Source organism: Geotrypetes seraphini, chromosome 1, assembly GCF_902459505.1.
Source record: "Geotrypetes seraphini chromosome 1, aGeoSer1.1, whole genome shotgun sequence".
NCBI lineage: Eukaryota > Metazoa > Chordata > Amphibia > Gymnophiona > Dermophiidae > Geotrypetes > Geotrypetes seraphini.
The window spans coordinates 417,556,995-417,578,481 of record NC_047084.1 but is presented as its reverse complement, the minus strand read 5'-3'; the positions used below and the strand labels follow the sequence as shown (position 1 = coordinate 417,578,481).

Sequence of the window (21,487 nt, the reverse complement as noted above, 5' to 3'; positions counted from 1 at the left end):
ATGTAACCATTGATTTAATTAATTGCTCTTGTTGCAGAGTAGAAAAGACTTGAATTGCCAGGGAGTTCCTCGAGCCTTCCTTGTTGTTTCTCCTTATTAGGGATTATCCATTGTTTTGGTATGAACTGAAGAACTGAGGCACTTCCCAGTGACATAGGGAGGCGGAGTTGAAAAATGGGGATGATGCCTTCTGCAAACCTTGCAGATGAAGGGAAGAAACTCAATTGTCAAGCCCACTGTACTCTTCTACTAGAAAGAAGATTATCGAGGTAAGAACCTAACCTTCCTTTTTTTTCCCCTTGGCATAGTTCTTTTGTGAAATGGCTGTTCTCTCTGTACTTGCCAGTGATGTTTATATATTCCTGCATGTCCTTTTACGTATTGCACTAAAGACTCTGGGGCTCATAAAAAAAAAAAAAAGTCTAAAAAGTGGCCTAAATGGGTACTTGGACGATCAAAAAGCCTGATCATCCAAGTACCCATAATCAAAGCTGGTTTTAGACCTATCTAAAACTAGCTTAGGCCTTTCCCGTGCCTCTAAACGCATAGAGCAAAAAGAGGCGTTTTTAGAGGAGGGGAAAGGGCAGGAGGTGGGTCGACCTAGACCTAGGCATGCAGCAGGTATAACCAAAACTTTAGGCAGGTTGCCTAGTCGGCACTTAAACGTTTTGATTTAGACCAAGTCAAAATAAGTATAAGTGCCGAAAAGGGGCCGCTGAGCTGATCGCTGCAGCTCAGCGGCCCCAGCAACCTACCTACCCCCTACTGCAATGTTCTCTGCAGGAGAAATGACTCATCTCTCCTGCCACAATGGTGATCGCCCACCCCCCCTCCGAACTGCAGCACTTCGGGGTGAGCATCGCAGCAGGGCATCTCCCCTGCCAGCAATCCTCACCCCAAAGTGTCGTGGTTCAGAGGAGGGTGGGCAATCACCATCGCCGGCAGGAGAGATGAGCCATCTCTCCTGCAATTATCATCCCTCCCCCGGAAATTAAGATCAAGCAGGAGGGGGCCCAAGTCCTCCTACCCGGCGACACCCCGACTGTTCCTGACAGCATCGGGGCAAGAGAGAGCCCAAGCCCTCTTGCCCTGGTGATCCCCAACCCCCCTTTCCCCCCGCCGATTACGATGGGGCTAGGAGGGAGCCCAAGCCCTCCTGGCCCGGCGACTGCCCACCCAACCAATCCGATCGGGCCAAGAGGAAGCCCAAGCCCTCCTGGCCCGGCGACACCCACTACCCCCCACCCCCACTAAAATATGAGCAGGAGGGATCCCAGGGCCCCTCCTGCCTTCGACGCACCCCCACCCCGTCCCCTCGATCCTCTCACCCCCAATTCCCCCCTAACTTTAAATCGGTGGCCGGACAGATGGGTGCCAAGCCCGTCCATCCGGCAGGCCAGCCATCCGTTGAATGGCTGGCCTTAGGGCTTAATTGGCCCAGGCAGCTCAAACCCCGTCCACAGGTGGGGCCTGAGGCTCCTGGGCCAACCGGAATAGGCCCAGTAGACTTAGGCCCCTCCTGTGGACAGGGCCTTAGGCACATGGGCCCAACCCGGCAAAGTGTGGGCGTACTCAGGTATGGCGTGCCAAGTTCACACTTAAATTTCCACTAGAAATTGATTTTATTTTCATTTAAAGTGTTATAATATTTCTTTTTGCTGGTTGTTTGAGAGTTCTGGTTGCTTGAGTTCTAGTTAACAGAGAGTCTACTGTAATATACTTTATGAATCAAATACAGCATTTTAAAGTAGATTATTTGCCTATTTGGAAGCTAATGCTCAGTATCATGATCATATTTCCTAGAATTGGTCAACTGTTTCACTGACATATTTTGGACTATTTGTAGCCGCTTCAGCTCAGCTAATTGGATGCCACTATATGCAGCAATACAATAATCTAGCTGAGTTGACAAATGACTCAAAGGGCTGACATAGTAAAAAAATTTTGGATCAAATAGATCATCTTAAGTTTATAGAAACTCAGTTATACTACTTGTGAGATCTGATCGAAAGGTGAGGTTTGATTAAATAATATAATTTGAAACCATGTAAATTAGTCATGTCAAATTATACATTGACCATATGGATGAATACTGACACTACTCTATCTGTTAATTGGTATCTTGTATTTTTTTTATCTTCTGTTACAGTGCTGGAGTCGGCAGGACTGGCTGCTTCATTGTGATAGATGCCATGTTGGAGAGAATAAAACATGAAAAAACTGTAGATATTTATGGTCATGTAACTCTAATGAGAGCTCAGAGGAATTACATGGTTCAGACAGAGGACCAATACATTTTTATCCATGATGCACTGCTCGAAGCAGTGACATGTGGAAATACCGAAGTGCCAGCCAGAAACCTGTATGCATATATTCAGAAGCTGACACAGATAGAGTCTGGAGAGAATGTCACAGGAATGGAGCTGGAATTTAAGGTATCTAAATAATTCACCAATAAAACCTCTCAATCTGTGTTAAGGAGGTATTTTGGCGATGGTTCTCTCCCATGCTTCTAATAGATCAGGTTCCAAACAGCTTGTTTACTAAATGATTTTTTTTCCTGCCTTGTGCATCTGTCAGCTTTGTTGTTAAAAATGAGGATTTAAGTAGTTGCATTGACCTCACATTCTTTCCTAGAGTTAGAAATACAGACAAATCTGCTCTAGTAATTTACTCAACCAAAATAAAGCGGTCCTTAATTATCAAGAGGCTTGAAGATATTCTGTTTCTCTAGGGAAGCCATTTGATTTCATCCACATTGCTTCTCTTCTCATTTTCACACAAATGTAGGAATATCGAAACTCATCAGTTTTTGTTCCTTTAAAACAGACATATGAATAGGGACCCAGCGAACGCTTGGCAGAAGCCTATTCTACTGTGTAAAGCAATACTAGCATAACAGCAAAAATATGTACCTAACTGGTGCAGATCTGCACATAGCTCATAATGTTCTACAAGTTAAGGCCCAGATTAATCCAACCGGCAACCATATTTTAAATGGCGGTAATCACCCAAGCTCAGTAAAAAAAAAAAACAAACCACTGTTTAAATGACATTTTTAACTGAGTTTCAAGGCTTCAATATGCAGCATAATTGTGCCTCCATAGGGGCTTTAGGCCACCTAATGTCACTGTGGGTGTGGGTAATGCTGGAAGTGGCTTTAGGTGGTCTAAAGTGCGTTTCACATCAAAGGTACAGTAGGCATGGAGAACCCTGGCCTATATTTCTGGCACCCACGAGAACTGACAGGCAGCCATTCAGAGCGCAGGGAGGGACCGCGCAGGCACGGAAAAAGCATGTGCCTGCACCGCTGTACCGCTGACGCTGTCGGAAGAGAGCAGCGGAACCCAGGCAGGAGCATGGAAAGCACGCTGGACCGCCGGGACGCCAAAAGGAGGTATGGGTCTTTTTTGGGTTTTTTTTTACATTTGCTCCTTAAGAAGCACCCTTATTTCCACCCCCTTTTGGGGGGTGGAAAAAGTGCGTCTTATGGAGCGAAAAATACAGTAGTTCTTTTTTTATGTATAAATTTTATTAGTTTTTGACTAAACATACAAACCATTCAAAGTATCACCGTTACAATTTGACAAAAGCAAACATTACAACAGTATAGTTTTAAAACAAAACAAGAACTGTGGAAACAATGTTCTTGATGTAAAAGAGTTAATAACAAATATGCTTCACAAGTTAAAGCGATGCAGTCAGAAATGAAGTAAAACCATACAGCACACAGCAAAGAGTTGTGGTGCGGACCCGACAAGGTCCGTGAGCACTCAGCGATTTTACTCACAGGACCTGACACGGTTCGTGAGCGCTCAGCGATTTTACTCACACATTTTTGGATGCATCATTGCATATTTAAACTCTGTGGTATAGAGTACAGTACTGGGATTTAAGAAAGGATTGGACAATTTCCTGCTGGAAAAGGGAATAGAAGGGTATAAATAGAGGATTACTGCTCAGGTCCTGGACCTGTAGGGCTGCTGCGTGAGCGGACTGCTGGGCAAGATGGACCTCAGGTCTGACCCAGCAGAGACATTGCTTATGTTCTTATGTTGACCCCAGAAGAAGGTTATTTACAACTGAAACATGGATCATGTCAGTCCGCACCATATCACTTTGCTGTGTGTTATATGGCTTCACAAAAATATTAAATACTGAGGAGAAAAACACTCCACAAAAAATCAAAACAAAACACCACTAAGATAAATGCTAAATGAAAGAAAAAGCCTCAGTATCAGGTGAGTCACAAGACCCTACCACCTCCCCGTCGTAGGCAAAAAACTTTCATATACAGTAAAACCTTGTTTTTGCAAGCATAATTTGTTCCAGAAGCATGCTTGTAATCCAAAGCACTCATATATCAAAGCAAATTTCCCCATAGGAAATAATGGAAACTCAGACGATTTGTTCCACAACCCACAAACTTTAATACAAATTACTCTACGTACTTGTATTTCAAGACCTCGCTCATTTAGAACAGTCACTACATTCCTGCAGTGTCAGAGAGAGAAGAACCATCGGCTCAGTTGTGATGATGTGACGTGTGTATACTGTATGTACTTCTATTGCAAGACATTACTTGTATATCAAGTTAAATGTTTTGCTTGTCTTGCAAAACACTTGCAAACCAAGTTACTTGCAATTCAAGGTTTTACTGTATAAGCATTATTTCAAAATGATGTGGAAAAAAGTCATTGAAAATACTTCTACCGACTACAATTGCAAGTATTGCATGCAGGTTTAAATCACAAGGAGAAGCAGAGTTTACTGCTCAACAGCTGGTCCCTGTATCAGATTGTTGCATTCCTGAGGCAGCAGTAGTTATGCCATAAAATGATCATTGGCCCACCTTGTGATTTAAACCTGCATGTAATTGTAGTCAGTAGAAGTATTTTCACTGACTTTTTTCCACATCATTTTGAAATAAGGGAAGCTCACGGATATTATCTGTGGGCTAATAACTTTGGCTGAGCCCACAAACTGGATAGATTTGAAGTGTTTGGGGGGGGGGGAGAGAGAGAGAAGTGAGAATTTGTTAGGGAAGATTGGCATGCATGTGTGACAAGGTAAAAAGATGGGTGATTGGTGGGATGGTAGACTAGGTTTGTTGCCAGGGAAGGGCAGGCGGGGATTGGGTGTAGGGAGAAATGGTTGATTGGCTGGTTGAGGGCGGGAGATCTGGAGAAGAAAGTGGGTGTTTGTGTGCTGAGGTGATCCCCAAAAAGAATAGAAAACCCAGAATTAGAAGATAAACCAAAAGCACAAGATCTAGCAAACTACTTTGTAAACAAAGTTAATAAAATTAGAGATAGCATTAGCTCTGAAAGTAATTTTAATGTAGATATGGAACCAATACAAACTTTATCCATTTCAAAATGCTCACCATTCCGTCTTTGAAAATAATAGGCACTAGAAGAGCTACAATTTTTTCTATCCTAGCACCCCAGCTTTGAAACAAGCTACCAATTTATCTACCTGCTGAAACCTTTTTAGAAAAATGTAAAAACACACTAAAAAGCCACTTATACAAAGATGCAGGAGTGGGATCCCTAGGATAGTAGACTTGGGGGTGGGTCAGTAGAGTGGGCAGACTTGAGGGGCTATGGCCCTTATCTGCCGTCATCTTCTATGTTTTGTATGAGTCATAGATTGGATAACTTTTTCTATCAACAATCTTAGGATCAAACAATTAAATTTAACCAGATCTGTATCTAGGTCACAATCTCTCCTATTCACTTTTAGACCTAGTTTTATTTAAAATATTTTTTAATTACCCCCTGATGTTGTTTCCCCTTAAATGTTTTTCTATTCCTTAAATAATTGTAGTTCACCCCCTCTCTCCTTATATATCACTATCTAGTATGTATATCAATTGTATGTTTATTGGTATAAATTTGTTTTATCCTGTCCCCTAAAATTATCATTGTTATACGCATTGAAAATTTGATATTACGTTTACATCAAAATTTTAATAAACTTGAAACTTAATTTGGTTTGGGAGAGTTGGGGGATTTTGGGAGTAAGGAATGATTGGTTAGAGGTCTGAGTTTGTCCTCCCTTCCCACCCTATTTGTGTTTGTATTGTGGTACATGGGAGGGTTGTTGTTGCAGTTGGTGTTTTTTGAGTGAGTATTGGTGGTTCAGTGGGGAGTATGTGGTGATGTGGGGGAATGGGTGGGCTAGGGGGGGGGGGAGTTGCAGCTTTTGCGGAAATTGGGGGGTCCTTCTAGATGGCCGATAGTATGGGGAGGGGTGTATAAGATATGTTCAGATTGGAAACTGTGTGCGACACCGCCACAGACAGCTGTAAGGCCAGGCGATACCGCTGGTCCTGCGAAATGAGATACTTTGAATTAACACGATTTACTGTGATTTGATAACACAGAGCAGCTAGGTCGTGACTAGCTGATGAGGAAGAGGAGAGTTGGAGGACACCTGGGAAGAAGGATGTAATGAATTGCATTGTTATTTGAATTATTATTAAATAAATAAAGCTGCGGCCAAGATTTTCCAATATGATTACGAGACTGTTTTGGTGTTTTATTTGAAATAAGGCATTAGAGTGCAGTGGTGCGAGTGCCAAATGTTATGCTTATATATGAAAGTTTTTTGCCTATGATGGGTAGGCTTTTTCTTTCATTTAGCATTTATCTTAGTGGTGTTTTGTTTTGATTTTTTGTGGTGTGTTTTTCTCTTATTTTTGTTATATGGTTTCACTTTATTTTTGATTGCCTCGCTTTTAACTTGTGAAGAATATTTGTTATTAAATCTTTTACATCAAGAACATTTTTTCCACAGTTCTTTTTTTGTTTTCAGTTTTTCCTCTTATTTCGGTGGAACTATTTGGTGTTTTGTGATTATTTCTAAGAAACTGAGGGCCTCTTCTATCAAACTGCGCTAGCAGTTTGTAGCGCTGTGAGCCGCGCTGAATGGCCTGCGCTGTTCCCCACACTCATAGAGTTCCTATGAGCATCGGGAGCAGCGTGGGCCCTTCAGCGCAGCTCTCTGCACTAAAAACTGCTAGCGCAGTTTGATGGAAGAGGCCTTTAGAAAGAGGGAACATTACTTTTCTGTCCTATAGACTGCCTGTCTCAAAGGAGGCTGCAAAGTGGTTTACAACAGCATTCAATAAACCATAAATTTAAAATAAAACAGTAGTGGCAGATAGACAACATAAAGCTAATGTAATCTGCCCAGCCACATTTTCTGCTAAGTTCTACATCCTGTCCTCTCTCTGAGATCTTCTATGCATGCTTCATGTTTAAATTCAAATGCCATCTTTGCCTCATTACCTCACCAATATCCTTGCTAAAATAAATATTTCCTTAGATTGCTCCACAGTTAATCCTTTTTTATGTTCATCCTTTGACAATTTATTCCAGAGCCCCCTTTCCATTTGAAAGAAGCCCATCTCTTGTGCATTTATTCTTTTAAGCTATTTAATTGTTTCTATCTGATCTCCCATATTGTCTTTAATGTAAATGGCATCAGAAAATTATTTGACAAATGAAAAATTGTAGCAAATAAGCAAGTTTCAAGAGAGTAAATTTAGTATGAGATTACCTAGTTTAGCAACTCAGTAATAGTTGAGGGGAAAGCCTAGGGGGTAGACATATGGTATTCTAACCATATGTATGAAAATCTGTATTCATTTTTAACAGCCTTATTCTTTGTTTTTGAACAGCGTCTTGCTAGCTCCAAAGCTCATACTTCAAGATTCATCAGTGCCAATCTTCCATGTAATAAATTCAAAAATCGCCTTGTTAATATTATGCCATATGAATCCACAAGAGTATGCTTACAGCCGATTCGAGGCGTAGAAGGCTCCGACTATATCAATGCCAGTTTTATTGATGGATACAGGTAATAATTGTTGCGGTGTTGTTATCTTAGCAATAACAGCCTACTGTAGAGTTGTGTATTCAGCAATTATGTACATCAGTCAGTATGTGTACTGTAGTGAGCTATCCCGAGAAAGTGATGCTATGAAGCTCAGTGATGTCTTGCAGTCGAGATTAAGTTTAGCTGGGACGTAGTAATACAGCAAGAGGCAAACCCGGCTCATCTGAAACATTCCGCTCTCAGCTTTCACTGGCACCATTTGTCTCTTGAAAGTTAATAAATAAGCTGTTTGGTTCCATAAATCATAAGCCTAATTGATTGTGCAGCAGTCAGTGTTATGAAATGAAGTGGCACGGCTAAGCGTTTCTTAAGTGCTTTATACGACACAAGGTTGAGCTATTAGGACTGCATTAAAATTTAAATTATGATGATAAAGGCATATATCATAATATTAGCAAAGCAGTTCACATCACAAAGTTCTAAAGGTAAAAAAAAAAAAAGATTGCATACATGACATTGTTCGATTAAGCGGAGTTAATGGGCTTTTAATGTGTTTGCTATTAATAATAGATGCCCCTCGCTTACTGTACTTCATCTTAAGTAAGACCCTTCTTAAATCACAATAGAGTCCCTAATTTAATTGGATCAAATTTCTGAAAAATTGTGACCGAAGCAGACCCTTGATAAAGTGTGTCATATTACCATAATGCATTTTAATATTACCTAATGTGGGATACAGAGTAATGATATACATATTGTGGGATACATAATAATGTTTTGCAAGCAAGGCAAGCAAAACAGCTTATTACTATGCAAATAAAACACCATACGTAGTATTATTCTTGGGAAAAATACCACCTGCAAAAAGTATTTATCCATCCTGCAGCCTGATGCTTCTGGCTGCTTCCTAAAGGGTCTGGCCAAATGCCGATACCTTCTTATGACAACCTGCCCCCTCCCCCCAAAGACACTACTTCATGCTCTGAAGTTCCTGCTCTCAATCACCCAAAGCACCCAAACCCTCCTTTGGCCCTCCCCTCCCCAGGCCCTTCTTTAGTAATCCCTGTTGTCTAGTGGGGGTAAGGGAAGAATTGATCTCCAGTCACCTTTGCCCCTTGAAGCACTAGGCTCAAGATAGCACCAGCAACCCCTAGTCGTAGTCAGCACGGTTTTGCATCCCAGTGCTCTCAGGCAGTTTGAATGATGCTGCTTGAGAAATTGATTGAAAGCAGTGTTATTCATATATAGCAAATTAATAACTCTCATGTAGAATTAATGCATGGTAAAATCCCAATGTTTACCACGCCTTAACAATTACCCCCACTCAATAAAAAGAAATGTATGTGATGACAAATGTCAATATTTTTTTGTAATTTTTCTTATTTTGCACAATAAAAACATTTTTTTTATAGTATTTCTAACAAATAAATAAATATAAGAACATAAGACTAGCCTTACTGGTCAGACCAATGGTCCATCAAGCCCAGTAGCCCATTCTCACAGTGGCTAATCCAGGTCACTAGTACCTGGCCAAAACCAAAGGTGTAGCAATATTCCATGCTACCAATACAGGGCAAGCAGTGGCTTCCCTCATGTCTTTCTCAATAGTAGGCTATGGACTTTTCCTCCAGAAACTTGTCCAAACCTTTCTTAAAACCAGCTACACTCTCCGCTCTTACCACATCCTCTGGCAACGCATTCCAGAGCTTAACTATTCTCTGAGTGAAAAAAAAATTCCTCCCATTGGTTTTAAAAGTATTTCTCTGTAACTTCATCGAGTGTTCCCTAATTTTTGTAATTTTTGACAGAGTGAAAAATCGATCCACTTGTACTCGTTCTACTCCGCTCAGGATTTTGTAGACTTCAATCATATCTCCCCTCAGTTGTCTCTTTTCCAAGCTGAAGAGCCCTAATCGTTTTAGTCTTTTCTCATACGCGAGGAATTCCATCCACTACAGTTCTCATCAAAATGCACTCTGGCCCAGATTCTTGAAACGGCACCTCCAAAAATGGTGCTAGCTACATTTCAATCATTTGTAGGTGCCATTACCAGAATCGCAGCTTATGTTAAACTTAGGCAACGTCAGTGTAGGCCAGGGTTTCTAAAGACCTACATTACCAGTGCCTAAGTTTGATGGAGAATCCATGCCTAACAGTGCCTGTCATTTCTGGCCATAACTATGCTTACTTTGACCTTAGGTGCCATGAAGTAGCCGAGATTCCAGCGCCTATTGAAGTAGGTGCTTGCCAGCACTTACATTTTTAAATGGAATTTTTTTTGGGGGGGGTCAAATAAGTTTTTATTAACATTTTTTTTGTTCAATAAATTTTATTATATAATACTTATAAATACAACCAACAGATTTACATTATACATAGGAACCAACAATCGTCCTATACAATAACAGTCATATAATACACTAGCTGATGCCCCGGCGTTGCACGGGTATTTAATTATAGCAATAACACTGTAAATGGATTCAAATAAAGATACTTTATAGTGGTGAAAGAAATTATTTTTTTACAGCTTTATAAAAAGTACAATATTCAAATAATAATGTGAAATATTTGACAAAATGAATACAATACAACTAACACAAAACTTGATTATAAACAACATTTTTAGTTTCACCTCCAAGAGCAAGAACATATACATTCTTGGGTGAACCCACCCTTGAGCAAGCAACATAGAGTTGTCCATGGGAAAAACAGGGGGATCTTAAATCCACTCTACAGTATGTAATAGTCTGTCCTTGTGATTTGTGGATTGTGATAGAGAAAGCAAGTCTCACTGGAATTTGCAATCTCTTAAACTGAAAAGGAAGATCTGTTGGAATAAGTGGTATCCGCGGGATAAATACGGTTTCACCTTGTCCCTTTCTGGTTAAGATAGTCGCTTCAATTACATTGGACAGTAACCTCTTTACACAAAGCCTTGTGCCATTGCAAAGTTTTGCTGGGTCAAGGTTGCTAAGTAAAATAACTGGAGATCCCACAGCTTTTTACATTTTTTCCATTGACATGAATGGGTGAAATATGATTTTATGTTTGTAGCTCCGCCCACATGTGCAGGTGGGCCGCGAGACCCCCAGAACATATCACCCCAGGTAGTGAGGGATCTGCATATCAAGTTTCGTTCAAATCGGTCCCACAGCTTTTTACATTTTTCCCATTGACTTGAATGGGTGAAATCAGATTTTCTGTTTGTAGCTCCGCCCATGTGTGCAGGTGGGCCGCGAGACCCCCCAGAACATATCACCCCAGGTAGTGAGGGATCTGCATACCAAGTTTCGTTCAAATCGGTCCCACAGCTTTTTACATTTTTTCCATTGACTTGAATGGGTGAAATCAGATTTTCTGTTTGTAGCTCTGCCCACGTGTGCAGGTGGGCCACGAGACCCACAGAACATATCACCCCAGGTAGTGAGGGATCAGCATACCAAGTTTCGTTCAAATCGGGCAAGCCGTTTTTGCGTTGGCAGCTTTTTACATTTTTTCCATTGACATGAATGGGTGAAATCTGATTTTCTGTTTGTAGCTCCGCCCACGTGTGCAGATGGGCCGCGAGACCCCCAGAACATATCACCCCAGGTAGTGAGGGATCTGCATACCAAGTTTCGTTCAAATCGGGCAAGCCGTTTTTGCGTTGGCAGCTTTTTACATTTTTTCCATTGACATGAATGGGTGAAATCTGATTTTCTGTTTGTAGCTCCGCCCATGTGTGCAGGTGGGCCGCGAGACCCCCAGAACATATCATCCCAGGTAGTGAGGGATCTGCATACCAAGTTTCGTTCAAATCGGTCAAGCCGTTTTTGCGTGATTGCGGCACATACACACATACACACACACATACACACATACATACCTCTGATTATATATATATAGATTTTAAAACAAGAAGACACAATCAATAAATACTCCAAATAAAACAAACAAACATAAAAGTCCCATAATGCAGAGAATACCCTCAGTAAACCATGGTGTAACAAAATGGAACCAATCCCTAATATGTGATTCTTACCGCCAGGTAAACACCAAACAATCCATATAATAAAGACAGAGAAGATAGTTAATACTTAAACAAACAAAAAAAAAATTTGCACAACTTTTCTAGCACCTATGTTATCTTATAACCCACAAGAGAAAAAACAAAAATCCCTAGCCCACCCTATAAATGGATTTTTAGTTGATTTTTAAATGGCGCAGTCATTTTCTGCGCTGATAAAACCAATTAAAGCAATTAAGTTAGGTGGTGGTAGGCTGCCTACTACCACATATCTTATAGTGCCATTTACAGAATATGTCCCTTTATGTCCTTTCACCAATCCCTTAATTGCTCCTCTCATCTGAAGTCCCAGAACTTTTATTTATCCCCACAAGAAAGTTATTCTCATTCCTGTGTTGTTCTAGTCTCAACTCAATTTGGTTCCTTTTGATTGCTTACTACCCTAAATATTGAGCTAAATCCTCTCATTCCCCCCTCTTCTCCCCCCCCTACACACACACCTTATTACATTTATTGCTTCATATGTCATCCCGTCAATGAAGACAGGGAGTCAAAGAATACACCATAGAGAGAGAGAAAAAAAAAAAGCACACAGGGCCTTCAAGTATGGGGCAACCAAACTTCTTGTTACTGATGGGCCCAACACATACTGTTTTTCAGCTAATTGCCTGCATCAGGGGTCAACACTCAATATGGAATAAGACCAATATTGTAGTAAACAAGGATTTTTAGTCTTCTAATCAACTAGGAAGCCTAGTGCACTAAACATTTATCTGCATTTCAAGCTGTGCAAAAAAATAAATAAATAAATAAATTCCAGACTTGCTCTTAAACCAATTTGTTTCCTCAGTATAACAGTGTGAGTTCATCAAGTGCCACACTATGGAACATCTTGCAGCAGTTATCCCCATTTTCACCAGACTTCGTCTTTTGTTACTTAAGGAGAAGTTATCAAGTTGCATTAGGGCTTTAAATTATGCTATTTGCCTCTTAACTTAAAGGACCCATGGTCCGGGCAACACCAGCACTGACTCAAGTGATGAAGAGCCCTCCTCCCTCTGCTGCCTTCCCGCTGCCTGCCTCGGAGACCAGAGTCCATACAAGGCCCAGCACCGGCACTAACTTAAATGACATACAGCCTTCGTGTCTATCCTCTTGTGAGGCCCTGTTGGTACTGCCCTTCTTACACATACATGTCAAAGTGGGTGGAGCCAACTGGGCATTCCTGAGCATGTGGACCCGAAGTTTCTTTCTTTATTGAAGTTAATGCTGGTGCTGGGCCTTGTATGGATTCTGGACTCAGGGTCAGGCAGCAGAAGATGGAAGGTTAGAGGAGGAGAAACGCTGGACTTGCCTGGGATGGGGGAAGGATAAGAGGGGGCAATGTTGAACTGTGGGAGGAAGGGGAATGGAGAGAGCTGGTAAGGCTAGATGGATGGGTAGGTGGGAGGGGAGAAATGCTGTACATGGATGGGAAGAAGGGATATACTGCATATGGGATGGGGAGGAAGGGAAGAAAAGAGGAAGATATGCACATGTATGGAGAAGGGAACTAAAGAGAAAAGGAAAATGTGCACATGGATGAAGAGGAAAGGAAGAGAGAGGAAGGAGATGCACATTGATAAAGTGGAATGGAAGGAAAAAGAGGGAGGAGAAGCACTTGGATGGAGGAGAAGGGAAGATAGGGGAAAAGACATGTGGATGGAGAAAATAGGCAACAGTTGGATATCCAGATCTGCTGAATCTACTGTTTAACTCCTCCAGGATCCAGTTAAGTCAGCAGGGTACCCGGCTTTTACTTATGCACTGCTTTGGATCTTCTTCTGTCTCTGACATGGGGCTCCAACTTGCCCTTCTTTGCTCCAGATCCACTGCTCCCTCAGTCTGTCCTAGCTACCTTTATGATATTTTTTTTAATGTTAAAGTTGGATCTAGTACTACTGAGAATCTATGTATCCAACTTTATTGCTGAAAAGTCAGATCCAGAGAAGACCCCTGGATCCAACTTTAATGTAAAAAAAAAATCCTGAAACTTAAAAACTTTTGTGTGTGAATGATAAATGGGACTTAGGTGTGAAAGTATGTTATGATCTTAAGGTGGCCAAACAGGTTGAAAAGGTGGTGGCAAAAACTAGAAGGATGCTAGGAGTGCATAGGGAGAGGTATGACCAGGAGGAAGAAAGGAGGTACTAATGCCCCTATGTAAGGGGGAACGTGTGGCGCAGTGGTTAAAGCTACAGCCTCAGCACCCTGAGGTTGTGGGTTCAAACCCACGCTACTCCTTGTGACTCTGGGCAAGTCACTTCATCCCCCCATTGCCCCAGGTACATTAGATTGATTGTGAGCCCACCAGAACAAACAGGGAAAATGCTTGAGTACTTGAATAAATTAATGTAAACCGTTCTGAGGTCCCCCTGGGAGAATGGTATAGAAAATAAAGACTCTTGTGAGACCTCATTTAGAATATTGTGTACAATTCTGGAGACTACACCTTCAAAAAGATATAAACAGGATGGAGACAGTCCAGAAGAAGGCTACTAAAATGATTGGTGGTCTTTATCATAAGGCATATGAGGTCAGACTTAAAGATCTCATTATGTATACTTTGGAGGGAAGGCGGGACAGGGGAGATATAATAGAGGTGTTTAAATACCTAAGTGGCATAATTGTGCATGAGGAGAGGGTTTTTTTCATTTGAAAGGAAGCTCCGGAATGAGAGGACATTGGATGAAGTTAAGAGGTGAAAGGCTCCAGAGTAATCTAAGGAAATACTTTTTTTTTACAGCAAGGGTGGTAGATTCATGGAATAGTCTCCTGGTATTAGTGGTGGAGACAAACTGTCTAAATTCAAGAAAGTAGCACTTGGGATCTCTTAGGGAGAGGAGGAAATAGTGGATGCTGCAGATGGGCAAACTGGATGGGCCATTTTTGCCATCATTTTCTATGTTTTTAATACCTCTGCTGCTAACAAAAAACACAGGTAGGGAGTCCTGCAGGATGAAGAGAGAGACATGTTAAATCTAAAGGGAGAGGGTGGGGAAGGAAAATTAAAATGTCACCGCTAATTTAAAGCAGCTATATGCCCATGACTGTTTTTTATTAATTAATGAGATATATATATATATATATATATATATAAAGCAACACAGCAGCAATGCTAGATACCAATACCTGCAGATACAAGACATCCCAATCCATTTTGTTCCTTTACATATCACATACAAAAGAAAATCTGCTGTGGAGCAAATCTTGGAGAGTGCTTCTGTACCAGGAGGCCCAACTGATGGTTTTCTTCTCTTTCCATGGCACGTGAGAGTATAGAGCAGTGTTTCTCAACTTCTTCAAGCCAAGTACCCCCTAAGCCTAACAAATACCAACCAATTACACCCAGACCTGCCCAAGCTCCGCCCCTGACCTGCCCAAGCTACGCCCCTGACTCCACCCCCATAATAACTGTACTAATTGTAATGCAATTTCTTCCATCCATTTTTCATATACACAAATATAATCAAGTTTATTAGGATTTTATATACCGCCTATCAAGGTTATCTAAGCGGTTTTTACAACAGGTACTCAAGCATTTTCCCTCTCTGTTCCGGTGGGCTCACAAGTACCTATCTAACGTACCTGGGGCTATGGAGGATTAAGTGACTTGCCTAGGGTCACAAGGAGCAACGCAGGGTTTGAACCCACAACCACAGGGTGCTGAGGCTGTAGATCCAACCACTGCGCCATACACTCCTAATCTTATTAATACATAATAGTAACTACCAAATTAAAAAAGCACACTGTACACAGAGAAAATGCTAATTATAATTTATATACGGGGTTTTTTCAAAGAGGTCAAGGCAGATGACTTTAAAATATGCAATGTCACCTCAGTAACAACTATAGAAAAATAGACAAATATAGTGCAAAATATAGACAGCAGATATAAATTCTCAAAACTGACACATTTTGATCACTAAATTGAAAATAAAATCATTTTTTCTCTTTGCTGTCTGGTGATTTCATGAGTCTCTGGTTGCACTTCCTTCTGACTGTGCATCCAATATTTCTTTCTTTCTTTCTGCCTCCTGCAAGCTTCCTTTCCTCCAGACCTCATGAGCAGCGATTCACAAGCCTTCCCTCTTATGTGAACTCTGATGTCAGAGAGGAGGTTTCTGGGACTGCTACTTACATGCAGCGTGTGAGTTGCGTCCCTACATGGAGTTTGCTGGGGGCGGAGGGAGCAAGTGCGGCCCCTTCAAGTAACTGGGTTGGCTTTGGAGAAAGGGGGGTGCGGGCAGGCGGGATGGAGCCCCGGCAGCGGCTTCAGCGGGGGAAGGGGGGCAGGCAGGGATCGGCGGCAGCAGCTTCTACTGACGGGCGGGGAATATCCTCAACAGTAGCCAGGCCACGTACCCCCAACAAGCAGCCCGCATACCCCTAAGGGTACGCGTAACGCATGTTGAGAAACTGGTATAAAGTGAATATAATTTAATTTTTAATAATAGTTACTACCAGCTCACAAAATTCTGGACAGCACTGGACCTATTCCATAGTTCTTTCAGTGTGCCAACCATTAAAAATGGATATTCTTGTAATTTTGAAAAGAAACCACAATTAAGAACCATTTTCTTCATTGATCATAAACAACATTTTAACAATGGTGCTTTCAAGAAGAGATGTGCATTCATTTTCATATGAATATTAAAATGTATCAAATGAAGCTATTTCTACTTTTTAAGCAGCATTTCATAAACTGTAGGCCTTGGCACTAAATGGGGTCACAAATTCAACATTTGAGGGATTGAAACCAGGCTGAGACAAAAATTTAAAAAGTCAGTAGCTGGCACTTCTTGTCGATCCTGAGTTAAAACTAGGCCCATGCAAACTCCATAGAAAGTACCACAAATAGGAAGGTGGAGCTTTAGGGATCACAGCTACAGAATATTTGGCAAGCACTGCTCTTAACTAGTGTCCCGCAAACTTTTTTGTGCTCCGACACACTAACGGAGTAAATGTTTTTCTGTGGCACAATCACAGCCTGTTTGATAAAAGGGAGCCATAGTCTTTTGGACCAGTAAAAATCCCTATGCTGGTCACTGTGAGGCTCACTGGGAATCAAAGGCATCTGGAGTCCTGTAGAATTTAATTATTAGTGGCCAACCAAATTTTGGCTACAGTGCTGAAACTGACCAAAAACCCTTTTTTTCTGTTTTGGCTTTGACCGAAAGGTTATTTTAATTTTCAGCTATGTTTTCGGTTTCAACTAAACTATATTTTTTTGATGGAAGCTGAAAATTTGTGCTGTGTCCCATTTTTTTCCCCTCCCTCCACCATGGACCAGGAGTTTGTACTGCTATTATGAACTTACACAGTCTATATGATTGGGTGCTCCAAATAAATACAAGTATGGCGGAGTGGTTAATGCTACAACCTCAGTACCATACCATACTGTTCCTTGTGACTCTGTAAGATTCATAAGAACATAAGAACAGCCGCTGCTGGGTCAGAGCAGTGGTCCATCGTGCCCAGCAGTCCGCTCAAGCGGTGGCTCCCAGGTCAAAGACCAGTGCCCTAACCGAGACCAGCCCTACCTGCGTTCGTTCTGTTTCAGCAGGAACTTGTCCAACCTTGTCTTGAATCCCTGGAGAGTGTTTTCCCTTATAACAGCCTCCGGAAGAGCATTCCAGTTCTCTACCACTCTCTGGTTGAAGAAGAACTTCCTTACGTTTGTACGGAATCTATCCCCTTTTAATTTTAGAGAGTGCCTTCTCGTTCTCTTTACCTTGGAGAGGGTGAACACCTGTCTTCATCTACTAAGTCTATTCCCTTCATTATCTTGAATGTTTCGATCATGTCCCCTCTCAGTCTCCTCTTTTCAAGGGAGAAGAGGCCCAGTTTCTCTAATCTCTCACTATACGGCAACTCCTCCAACCCCTTAACCAGTGGTATATCAAATTTGAATAAACATAAACATAGACCTGTCTTTTAGGTCTTCCAAGTGCTGACTTGGGTAGGTTTTTAGACGTATTTCCGTTTCGATTATGAGCCCCTGTGTGTTTTAGGAGAGGGATACAGACTAGAATGGCAGTTCCATGTTGCCCTTTCTGGGGTCTTTGTGCTGCTCTTGATTTACTGTTACCTTTTGTTACAGATGCTTGGCAGCAAGTTTTTTAAAATAAATATTTGAATTTAGCTCACACCTTTCAGTTCAAAGTGCTTTCCATTCTAAATTTCTACACGAAGCAATGGGGTATCAGTGGGATTTGAATCCTGACTTCCCTACTTTTCAGCCTGCTGCTCTAATCATTAAATCAGTTTCAAGCAAGTTTTGTTGAAAATGGATAGCAGCCCCCATTGTTTTAGTGCAAAATTACTTGGCCCCTGACCTTTAATAAAAAGAAATGAAAGAAATATATAAGTATCTGAAAATGAGAGATCCCAAAAAAAACTGAACTGATTTTTTTTCCCACCCGTATCCCTGCTTTCTAAAAAGCCTCCACACCTTTGTATATTTTTCAGATTTTGTAATCTTAAAAATGGATTAATTTAGGAAATTGTCTTACTGATCTATAGAATAAGATACCAAAAAAAAACTTATTGCATAAGTCTTCACACTAGTCCTTGTTGGAAGCCCCGTTTGTAGTGACAACAGCCAGGATTTGTTTAGATTAAGTGTTTACCATGTTTGTATAGTGGGCTAATGAAATTATGCCCATTTTTCTTGGCAGAATGAATCTCTTTTAAGTTGGCTAGGGTTTATCTGTAGACTGCAGTCTTCAAGTCTTGCCAGATTTTCTGTTGGATTCAGGTCTGGGATTTGACTGGGCCGCTGGAAGACATTCTCTTTCATCCTGCTGAGCCACTCCATTCTTGCTTTTGTTTTGTACATAGAACCATTATCCAGCTGAAAGGTGAATCTTCTGCCCAGTCCCTGGTAGACTGAAATAAATTTCCCTTCAGATTCTACCTGTACTTTCACTGTACACCTTTTCTTCAGTCTTCACAAGCCTACTTGTGCTTGCTTCTGCAATCTATAAATACAATATAATGCTGCCTAAGCAGTGTGTCATTTGCTTTATGTTTTAATTTAGGCATTTATATACCACCTATCAAGGTTATCTAAGCGGTTTACAATCAGGTTCTCAAGTATTTTCCCTATCTGTCCCAGTGGGCTCACAATCTATCTAATGTGCCTGAGGTAATGGAGGATTGAGTGACTAGCCCAGGATTGCAAGGAGCAATGTGGGATTTGAACCCACAACCCAGGCCACTCCTTCCTCCATGTCATATATATCACTTATTAATGTGATGAAAAGTTCCTCTTTGATCCCATGAAGCCAACATTTTTTTTATACATATCCATGCAATGATCCCTGTTTATTTGCAAATGTTATAAGCATATGATGGGGGTGATTTTTTAAGGGCGCATGTATTTTTAGGTGCAAAGGCCATGTGTGCTATTATTGAGCATATGATGGTACAATCTCTTGATTTGGAGTGTACTTGTTAGGCAAGGGGTTACAGCCTGCTCAGTATAGATGCATTATTAAAGAAAATATATCTCAGAAATGAAAAAAATACTAAATTACCATCTCTTAGTTCACAATAAGAAAACCCCAGAAAGAATTTGAGAGGAATTACAAGCAAAAAAAGCATTTCACACTCCATAAAGCAATAGTCACCAAGCATGCAAATAATTAAAGCCTGTAAATTAATGATTTTCTACCTCCTAGCTAGCAGCTATCAGTTGGATAGGAAAACTATTATTCAATAAAGCTTGCATTTGTTTAGGATCAAAGAAAATATACCACATGTTAATTTTATCGGAAACTTAACAGAAAACCTCAAGACAAAAACTCCATTATTATGAAAAACTTTATTGTGTAGGACCAGGAACTGCTAACTCCTTTCCTGAGTCTCCTTGCATACATTTTTCCCCCAAAATCAATTCAGATGTGTGTTGAAAAAATAAGTTCAAACCTGCTTTCTATCAGTCTCAAAGACAAATAAAGCAGATAGAAATGTGCAATCTTCTATATATTCAATGGTGGTATCTAATATAATCAATGATATTCAAACAGCTGTATGAAACAGCTGTAACCCTAACACCTGCAGACTTGGCCCATGGTTTGCCATTTTTAAAGGAGCTATTAGAACAACTTATTCAATGAGGGAAGGGCTTCTGTAGGTATCTTTAATACCATATAGAGTCAAATATAAACCAAGGTAACCTTTTTTCCCATAAAAAGGAGGAAAAAAAAAAGGTTGACTCAAATATAAACTGAGGTTAGAAATCTGGGTACGTGAGTGTCGTTTGTCAGGGATCATGCCATAAGTAATCACTCATTTTTCAGTTGGGGCTGTTTCAAGTCCAAAAAAGCTAAAGGAGAGCTGACAAATATTTTCCTACTTGGGGTCTCAACACCAACCAATGTTCCTGGACTTCTATCCCCACCAGAACACCTGGTCTCAGTCACACATGCAGAAAACAAACAAACAAACAAATCATTTTCAAATACAACCCCACAAACTAAAAGTACTATTGTACACAAGCAAAACCCTAATATGCCAGACTCCACACACAGTACACCACAAAAGAAATAGAAAGAAATTCATTTTTTCCTGAACAGTCCAAAATATAAAAACAACAGTTGTAAATTTTCAAAACTGGCATATTTCAGTCACTAAATTGAAAAGTTAAACATTTTTCATACCTTTGTTATCTGGTGATTTTATTTTTCTGGTCATCTTGTTCTCTCTGTGCTCTTAATACTGTTTCCAAGGCCTCCTTATGCATTTGTTTCTTTCCTTCACTTTTTACACTACACTTCTCCCTCCGAATCCGCAGTTTCAGTATCCACGGATTCGGTTATTCGCAATTTTTTTTTTTTAACAATTTCCTTTTTTGGGCTATCTGGCGTATCAAAGCAGCTCCTGATTGGTGTAACCATGACTTTAGTACCAGGAAGAAGCGGTCGGAAAATACCGCAAATTACTGAGTCTGCGTTTTGCGAACCGCAAATTTGCAGGGGTTTACTGTACATTGAATAGTAATCAGGTACTCTTTAAGTATTTTCCCTATCTGTCTCGGCAGGCTTACAACCTAACTATGGTTCCTGGACTTGCCCAGAGTCACAGGGAACAGGCTGGGATTGAATTCACAACCTCAGGGTGCTGAGGCAGCAGCTCTAACCACCCCCCTTTTTGCCTACATGTAAGCAAAGCCATATGTTTGCATTGCTTTTCTACATGGGTGTTGTTGTTTTGTTTTTCTCCTTTCTCTTTTAGGCAACAAAAGGCCTATATAGCTACACAGGGACCCTTGGCTGAGACAACAGAAGATTTCTGGAGAATGCTCTGGGAACATAATTCCACAATTGTTGTCATGCTGACAAAACTCAGAGAAATGGGCAGGGTAAGCACTTGCACAGATATGGTCAGCACACTCTGTGAGGGAAATGTTGAAAGAACAAGTCACGTTTTGGAAGATAATCAGTAGTGATTTTTGTAAATAAGAAACATTTCTAACAAATCTATCCAAGAGTTTAGGGGCTCCTTTTACGAAGGCGCCTTAGCAGATTAACGCGCGCAAAAGCACGCGCTAAACTGCCGGCTATGCTAGCCGCTACCGCCTCCTATTGAGCA

At 40.9% G+C, this 21,487-nt stretch overlaps 1 protein-coding gene across 12 annotated transcripts in view; it reads left to right on the top strand.

The window, feature by feature from the left end:
- Positions 1–21,487, top strand: part of PTPRD (protein tyrosine phosphatase receptor type D) — a 1,247,124-nt gene that overhangs the window by 1,171,729 nt on the left and 53,908 nt on the right. For all 12 annotated transcript variants that reach the window (XM_033918844.1, XM_033918800.1, XM_033918751.1 and 9 more), the window contains 3 exons: positions 2,150–2,435; positions 7,688–7,866; positions 21,131–21,257. In XM_033918844.1, coding sequence (XP_033774735.1) covers positions 2,150–2,435; positions 7,688–7,866; positions 21,131–21,257 — 592 coding nt within the window. The remainder of the gene's footprint in view (positions 1–2,149; positions 2,436–7,687; positions 7,867–21,130; positions 21,258–21,487) is intronic.